The sequence below is a fragment of the Fusarium musae genome, chromosome 7 (genome assembly GCF_019915245.1).
Source record: "Fusarium musae strain F31 chromosome 7, whole genome shotgun sequence".
NCBI classification, from domain to species: Eukaryota; Fungi; Ascomycota; class Sordariomycetes; order Hypocreales; family Nectriaceae; genus Fusarium; species Fusarium musae.
This window is the reverse complement of record NC_058393.1, coordinates 2,348,674-2,357,295: the sequence shown is the minus strand read 5'-3', so window position 1 is coordinate 2,357,295 and position 8,622 is coordinate 2,348,674. Positions and strand designations below refer to the sequence as shown.

The window sequence follows — 8,622 nt, the reverse complement described above, 5'->3', positions numbered from 1 at the left end:
ATTTGCTAACATTTATAGCACGACATTGTATGCACCACCTTAACCAAACCTGAGTCCTGAGCAGTCCAGACGGGAAATGTCCCACTTAGGCTGGGCTGCTTTGCCTGGTTTGTACCCTGAAGTATCTCTGGCAGGGTCCTGAAGACGCTAAATCTATGGAGGGTGGATATCTAAATACGCCATGTCCATATTCCCTCCAAGACTTTGGTGGAGAAATCCGCCAAGTATAAGAGTATCCTTCACGTCTCATTCATCATGGTCGTCCTAAGCTACTAAACTAGCCGACCAAGCCCCCAGCAGCTGGCCCTGGCATGACAGGGTCTGTAGGAGACCATCGATGGCATCGTCGAGCGGCCTGAAAAGATCCCTGGCGGGACCGAACGGCACATGGGTGTTGAAGGTTATGTACCAAGTGTACCAAAACCCCTGTGGGCTCTCTCACCTTGACCATGAGGCCAACCTCATTGCTAGGCTATGATAACTGTGGGGAGATGGAGTCGACAGACTGCAGAAGGGTTCCAGTGCTGAATCTCAAAACTCCTCCATACCTTGACTCCCAAATAACACCTCTCCACCCACATACTGTAGCCCCTCCATTCTCCTCACCTTTCCCTCCCTTTCATCTTGCGATTTCCAACCGTCGCTTGTTCTGGGCAACTAAGGAGCTTCGATCAACCGTTGGTGTGTTGGCGTCGATAGCTAGTCCAGTCTAACGTCCACCGCCACCACCCTCTAGTCTCCACAGCTTCATGCTGAGTCGTCACGTCCAGCTTCCATAGTAGACTGCTGTGCCTATACATACCGTACCACACTCGATCGGGCTGCCTGGTTGTCTATCTAAGTCCTTACCGCCGGCTCTGGGACAGTCGGCACAAAACATCTTTCTCCCAACTCCTGTCCGAGGCATGTTCATCCTCTTAGATGGCTATCAAGAATTCATTTGCATTTTCGCAATCTGAACAAAACCTGGCGTGGTGCGACAACCATAGCATATCTCTCGAAAGCCGAAACAACATGATGCCACGGTCACCTTTACCAATGGACTCTTTGTGGATGTCTTCAGCAGCAACAGCAAATCAACTACAGCCCGGCCAAATTTCACCGTTGAGCGCAGGATTGGACAACTCTTCTGCCCCTACGATGGTACATTCAGCCTCCTCATCCTGTGCCGATTCTTGGAGCACGGACTATGTCGACCGAGACGATGTTGAAATGGACAATAATTGGGAGCAAGGCTCGGACGATATTCTTACCATTCCGAAGCTGGAGCCGGTCGAAGATGATCTTAACATGGACGATCTAAAAGCCGCCCCCCTGGCGCCAACTTCAGTGGACTCCGCCAAGATAGATCCGAAACCGAAAAGACCACGAGGAAGGCCAAGGAAACACCCACTGACCACGGCAGTGAGCGCAAGTAAAGTGACCAAGGGTCGATCAAAGACTGGTTGCATCACTTGCCGAAAGCGCAAGAAGAAATGTGATGAAGCGGTAAGTGATTTCATGAAGGCGTTGGACCTGTTACAGAACAAGGGGGTATCATCCAGTGCCCTCCCTGCCATGTCTGGTGCTTTTTAATTCTTGAACTGTGGACAGAAGGCTAATATAACATAGAAACCTCGATGTACGGCCCGAATCATTCACCTGAGATATGTGAGATTCTAATCATTTGTTTCTAGGCATGAATTGCGAGAAGAACGCTGTGGTATGCGAGGGTTACCACGAAAAACAGATATGGAAGAGCGGCAAGGAAAAGGCAGAAGAGGGTACGTTTCCTTTGATGAAATACCGACACATCCTTCTAATTATCGCTCTAGAGCGTTTACGCCAGGAGGCCCTTCCAATTATTACTATGCAACCAATCTTTCATGGTGTCGAGACTGTCGAAGATAAGGTCTTTTGGAAACATTATATTACCCATCTGAGCAATGTCTTAACAGTTGAAGGAGAGGCCAGAAATGCCTTCAAAGACATCATCCTTCACCTCGCCAATGAACACCAAGGCCTCATGCACTCTATTCTGGCAGTCAGCAGCAAGCATATCGACTGGGATACACCGTATGGTGCCAAGTTATTGGCCGACCATCCTCAGTCCAATCGGGAGGCGCTGCAACAACGCGCCGATTATCACCACGACGAGTCCATGAAGCGACTATACGAGGATATGGGGCGCCCATTGGACAAGGACGATCCTGAGTACAAGACTATTCTCTCTGCGAGATATGGACAAATGCTCTGCTTGCTCCTCCAGACAAGAGCCGATGGAAACCCTCGAGGTGAACATCGAGTGCACCTCCAAGCTTACCAGACCCTGATTCAACACTCACCCCCTGAGGACCCGGCTTTATATACTTTCATAACTGAGTTCTTCCAGTATCATATCTTTGCCGATGACTTGTTCTGGCACCCTGAGAACATGACAGCTAGACTGTCGTCTGAAGATTGGGAGCCTGTAGCACCGATACAGCCTCCCCGTTTAATAGGTGTTGGGGATGGCCTCTTCCAGTATCTATCTCAGATCACGACTATTCGAAACACAATCCGAGCCAACATTTCTGCTGGTGTTGACCCAGTGGTGGACTACACCAGCTTGTATCAGGCTGCTGAGATTGACGCGGCCATTCGCGAGTGGACACCAAACTGGCCATGGGGCGACAGCCGTGACCGAGTCGGACTGCTCTACAAGCAGATGATGTGGGTGTATCTTTTCCGGACGATCTACCCACCTTCAGTCTCCTCAATGCGCCGTTCGACGTTCAGCACCTTGCCCATCTCGGCCTCAACTACTGTCGCTCTTCCTCCACCACCACCCAGACGAGCTTCAATGATGGCCACAGTATCAAGGGGTAACGGTGTTACTGGGGCTACTGATGTTCACATGGCCAGTAGCTGTCCAACATCTCGCAACCCTTCGAGGACAAATTCCATGCACGAACAAGACTCGTCAACATACCAAGAGAGGGCATCCTCACCCCCACCTTCCAGAAGGCCAGCGTATCACGACCGGCGCATTACGCTCGCCGTTGAAGAGTCTCTCACTATTTTGGAGTCATTCAAGCCTTCTGATCCCTCCCAGACTCTGCTACTTATTCCCTGTCTAGTTATTGGCACTGCCTGCTTTGAGCCAGCCCAGCAGGAACGCATACGCACTGCAGTAAGATCTGTTCGCGGATATACAGGCCTACGGAACTGCGAACGTGTCATGGAACTTCTAGAAAAGGTTTGGGCATGCATGGACCAGGGCGACTGGGTGTCTGTATGGGACTGGCAAGGTGTTGCCCGACGAATGCGTCTTGATTTCTCATGCGCATGAACTTAGACGACAGCATGCAGATGGCCATTAGTCCTATTCAAATTTTCGTCACCATATATACCACAACACTGGAGTTGTCTAGGTCGTTACCACATGGTACAGCTTTTCATTTATGCGTATAATGTTTACAGAGCCAAGTTTATGACAGTATACCAGTCAGTTATTGTTGTTGCTTTTCTTTCTGTAGCTCCGAGGTCTCTGAGAATTCATTAGCGCCCGAAACGGCAGCTTGCGCATATATCTGAGACGGGAGCTGGAAGAGGATGAGGCCTGGTGTTTCAGCACCCAAGCCTAGATCATCATGTCGGTTCATCACCGAGTTATTACGACGCAAGGAATCATGGGCCTGGTGTTACTCACAGTTTGATTTCCTTTTCCCTCAAGTATGCCTTCAATGACTATTTCATTGGACACTTTGGATAGCATTTGTCAAGGACGAGGGTTGCGATTAGCCCGCCCCAAGACTAGGTTCGCCTATTTGATGGGACGGGCGTTTATCTCGAGCCAGATGCACTTACAGAACGAGCGATGATTTCTGAGACAGAAAGTGTTTAAAGCCATGGCCGACGCCATTCTTTCTCGCTATCTTAGTTTCAGGATATCTGCCAAAAGAAGTGCACGGAGCATGATCACACAGTTTGAGGCGAATAGATAGCGGCATCATATTTAGAGACCAGGTACAACGGGCATGCTGATAATACAGCATGCTTTGGCTTTGACCACAATAACATGAAGCAACGTGCCAGGATCTAAACTGACCTCGGCAACGTTGGAAGACCATTCAACGTCCAATCAATCCCCGATTCATCGTGACATATTCACAAAAGAAACAAAATACTCTGTACACAAGTACTAAAGTCAGTGGCTGAAATGGGACATGTTTGTACAGCATAAAAGGCCATTGTTGGAAACAGCCCTGAGCATTTTCAATATGGGAGGCCCCAAAACGCAATATTAACATGTAAACGAAACTGGCGGGACAGCGATGCGCGCGCATATAATCTAAAACATAGAAACTTCTTTCAAGGACAAGCGCAGCATGAGAAATATGACCATATCTCTCAAGCTCGTCGTGCCTGGTATCGTGCTTCAATCCAGCTATCGAGTCATTACCACCCTTGCAGATGAAGGCTCGGCTGGGATTTCTCTTTTGATGTAATAACCGTTCTAATCATCACGCTTCTCGCCTTCAAAGTAGAACTTGCCCAAAGGCTCATCAACCCGCCCAGGCCCTACGAGACCCGAAGCAGGCGCCCTTGTCTCACCTCTGTCCAACCTCTGGACAATACGCTCTGCCGCCTCCTGAGCAGCAGCAGTTTGTGATTGAGGCTGCGACGCAGAGACAGGGCCTCGGAAGGTTGTGTCAACAAAAGAGTCGTTCTCTGGCGCTTGGCTTGGATTCGGATCAATCGCGACACCGTCCATCATGCGAGCGTCCCGGCGCTCCTGTAGTGCAGACACACTTACAGGCGTGTCACCGCCCATATGAGTGTCACGCTCCCGCCGGGCGTCGCTCAGACCGGAATTGGTTCTTTCAAGACCCCAAGCTTGGGGTGCCGTTCGACGATGATAAATGGGCCCAGATACGGTACTACCAGCACCCTCGCCAAACCCAACAAGAGACGCAGAGCCGTCATCGCTCATGCGATCGTCATAACCAGCCACAGAACGGGCATTGGCACCATCGAGATCCTCGTCCATAGCGTCGGGATAGCCACCCATGCTTGCGACTGACTCGGCTTCACGGTAGTTGGTATCGGTGCTGAACATGTCTTCATCATGTTCGCCAGCAGTTGTGCGTGTATCATCGCCATCGCCAACATGGCTCTCAGTTGCGCTGGCCGTCCCGACAGTACTCATCTTGGTCACAGCGACAGGCTGGCCATTGCTATCGAAATATGCAGGTGTCAGGTGCTGTGTAGCAGGGTAGTTGGGTGGAAACCCAGTTGTAGAGGTTGGCGTGGTCTGAGGTGAGGGAGATGATGCACCTTGGGCGTTCGCTTGAGGAGGTGCCCGAAGGGTTGAAACTCGCTCGAGGCCAGCGAGTCGGGAGATTCGGTCGGCACGTTCAGCCTCGAGGCTTTGTGTGGAAGGGTTATGTTGGTGTCCACGACTGAGAGGACCCTGTGGGAAGTGGCCGCGGTGACCATCTTTGATCGCAGTGGTAGATAGGGCGGAAAGCGAGGTAGTGGTGCTCGTAGGAGTGCCTCTGAGACGGGCAACGATGTCAGTGAACAAGTTTCAAGGGGCAGAGACATCATATCAAATGATGGGCAATGCTAGGAGCAAGGAAGAACACACGGCATCTCAGAGGGGGTCTCTGGTCTGGAGGTGGGAGGCGGGAGGTTGATGAAGGTCGGGGGCTGTGTCTGCGCCATGATGACAAAAGGCCGTTTCAGTAGTGAGAGGATGTCCGGTTGGAACGCAATGGGTATTGTGATTTCACAGGGGCTTCGAGTCGGATAGTCGTAGAAGTGGACGTGGATGCGATGATATGAGGCGACGTCAGGTATCGAGGATCTCGCCGTCAACGGCGCTCAGGAAGTTAGGAGCCTGTTGATAGCAGGCGGAGGATACGATGAAGTCTATCGCGTGGCACTATCTTCGGTGATGACTTGGTGCCGCTGGAATTTCGATGATCGTTGTAAGAAAGAAAGAGAAAAGGACGTGGGGAATTGGGAGTGGGAAAAAGTGTATTATCGCAAGTTCAGCTTCGTTTTGTTGGTTAGGTTGGGCAGGGCGAGAGGAATGAATGCAAGACATGCATTGCGACTTCCCACGTCCAGTTAAGTTAAGGAAGTTAGCACAGCTTAAGGCACGGTGCGCCATGAACCTACTGGAAGCCCCCTACAGAACAGGCACAACAGGCGCTGGAACGGTGCGATTGGAGAGCTGTACTCAGAGGAATGAGGGGGAGGGGTCAAGTGATTGGGCGGACAAAGGGTGGATTATGACGTCGATTGTGAATGCCGTGATTGGCCAGGGAGCATCGGTATCTTCGAATCGGGAATTATGAGATGCCAATGCCAACTCTCTAGCTCCAGGGCCCTCGATGATACCTAATAAAATTAATGAATACGGGCAGTAAGTACCACCTGGCGCTGAACAGATATTCGTGGCTTATTTCTCAGCCTATGAGGATATGTTTAATATGCTCGCCCTACAATCACGTTGATGCAGACAGGTCATGGCTAGGTATTGACTGCATCAGGCCATGCCCATGCCCCAGCTAACCAACGGTTGGCTCTAAAACGAATAAGGGACGGGGGGAGCTGAGGTTTCATTCCGGCGATAACAGATTAAAAAGAAGTCCAGAAAATGATCTTCTTATTTTGACCCAATTACTCATATCAACAGTATTACTCCAATGCAATGCTCTCCCAGATCCAAGTGCGGATCTAGACGGTTTTTCTCCCATATACTTCTCCATTCCTTTCGCAATCTCCCATCTCTTTTTTTTTTTTCCGAAACAAAATGAGGCTTATCTGAGCGCCACAAACATACGCGTCCATCTACCAAATTACAGGCCAGAGAAAAATCGTCAATCCTCGCTGCCATTGACATTCCGTATAGCGCCACAATCATGTGAAATAAAATGACCAAACCCGTTCAACCAGAAAACGCTTGCCGAGAAGAATCATTGCAGAATTTGAAATGTGCAATGATCTCTAAGGAGAATGGCAGGTACTCTTATAGAAGGGCCATTCCGAGAGATGTGATGCCGAGTACCAACGACAGAACAACAACACCAGGAGTCATGGGCGAAGGAGAACCAGCGTTGATATCAGGGACCGTGGTCTTGGGAGCAGGAGGGTCCCAGGTAATCGTAGGTCCATCAGCCGTGGTTTGAGAAGCAGCCGACTTCTCCTTTGTGGCAGACTTGGTATCGGACTTGTCGGTCTTTGATTCCTTCTTATCGTCCTTGCCCGTAGCAGTTGCAGAAGCCTCTTCTGTTGCGTCCGCTGTCTTGGAGTCGTCGGCAGTCGCGGAGGCCTTGTCGTCGGTAGCCTTGGCCTTTTCGACGGCAGTGGTAGACTCCTCGTCCTTGGCGGCGGCGATGACGCCGGTGAGGAGGATGGCAATAGGGAGGACGTGCTTGGAGAAGCGCATGATGTCGGGATATCAAGTGTTGTATGATCTGAAGTGTTGAGTCGATCGATCAGCGGAGGAATAGGGGATACACCAAGACAACGATCGAATAGTAGAAGTGACAAGGATTCCAACTGTCAGAGAAGGCAAGCGAGAGACTTTGGACTGAGTTGGTCAGTAACGAAAGTGAATAGCACCCAAGAAGGAATTAGTTAGAAGGTAAGGATGAAGAAAGAGAAGCGGAAGCAAGTGGAAATGGATAGGTATGGAGACATTCAGGAAGAAAACAGGGGAACATAGGAAGAGTTAAGCCTCCGTTTTTCGACGCTAGAGCATGACTTGGTAGCTTGGGCACCTAAATTTGGAAACAAGGGTCCGCTAGTGCCAATGGATGTCCACTGTGATCCTGGGGTACAGTACATTTGCATTGCATTACATTATTCCACTGAGGATGTCTTATTAGGGATTGAATGTCTCGGAGGATCGATCAATCATGAGTGGCGAGTCTGTTGGTATCTGGGCTGTTTATTTGCTCTTGCCCGGTAACGTTACTAGAGTCTGAAGACATGTGCTGCTCAGTCTAGTCAGTCTGCCCTAGTATCAGCAATAGGGGAGTTGACTGATTACCTACCTAGGTATACAGGAGGTTGGGCAAACCAGCACCTAAACACGGGAGAGTACACGTCAAAGTTATCCAATACAATGATACTGAAAGTCCAAGACCAACAGCCTAGCAAATGTTCTTGAATGTCTTCAACTGTTGAAAATATTCCAGGCGATATTATTCAGTACAGCCTAGAGCTCGTATTCGATATGCACGCATTGGCCCCATTATTACACGACACCACTTTGCTTGAAGGATGGATCATGGTAACCACCTAACCATTCAACAGCTGACGTACACAGCCCCAACAACGACACTTGACGTGTTGGCAGTCTCTTTAACCAAGGTACTTAGCTACCTAGGCAAAACATCCCGTGTACAGCTGAAGTGGTAAATGATAACACAACAACAAAAAGTGTGGTTCGACGATATATGATAAATGCCAAATGCAACTGACCAATAAATTGCTCCCCTAAATCATGTGAAGCTCCCCCAGCAACGATGGAACCATGCACCTCATCAAGCCACTAATAACGGATGTTAGCGCCATTTAGTTCCGGTACTTCTCCTTGGTGCTAGGTGTTAGTTACCCCCAGGTTCTTCTCTGAACCATCAGTCA

General features: G+C 49.8%; 3 protein-coding genes across 3 annotated transcripts; 1 reads left to right on the top strand and 2 right to left on the bottom strand.

Annotated features, from left to right (window-relative positions):
- Positions 1-1,014: 1,014 nt before the first annotated feature.
- Positions 1,015-3,310, top strand: J7337_009882 (uncharacterized protein; the record flags this gene model as incomplete). Its single annotated transcript, XM_044827477.1, has 4 exons — positions 1,015-1,488; positions 1,612-1,621; positions 1,677-1,763; positions 1,815-3,310. 4 exons carry the CDS (start codon positions 1,015-1,017, stop codon positions 3,308-3,310), a joined length of 2,067 nt encoding a protein of 688 aa, XP_044678071.1.
- Positions 3,311-4,477: 1,167 nt separating this feature from the next.
- J7337_009881 (uncharacterized protein) lies at positions 4,478-5,688 on the bottom strand (the record flags this gene model as incomplete). The annotated part of the gene is made up of 2 exons (XM_044827476.1): positions 4,478-5,519; positions 5,612-5,688. The coding sequence occupies 2 exons, from the start codon at positions 5,686-5,688 to the stop codon at positions 4,478-4,480; spliced, it is 1,119 nt and encodes a 372-aa protein (XP_044678070.1).
- A 1,312-nt stretch (positions 5,689-7,000) lies between these two features.
- Positions 7,001-7,420, bottom strand: J7337_009880 (uncharacterized protein; the record flags this gene model as incomplete). Its single annotated transcript, XM_044827475.1, has 1 exon — positions 7,001-7,420. The coding sequence occupies one exon, from the start codon at positions 7,418-7,420 to the stop codon at positions 7,001-7,003; it is 420 nt and encodes a 139-aa protein (XP_044678069.1).
- Between the last annotated feature and the right edge of the window lie 1,202 nt (positions 7,421-8,622).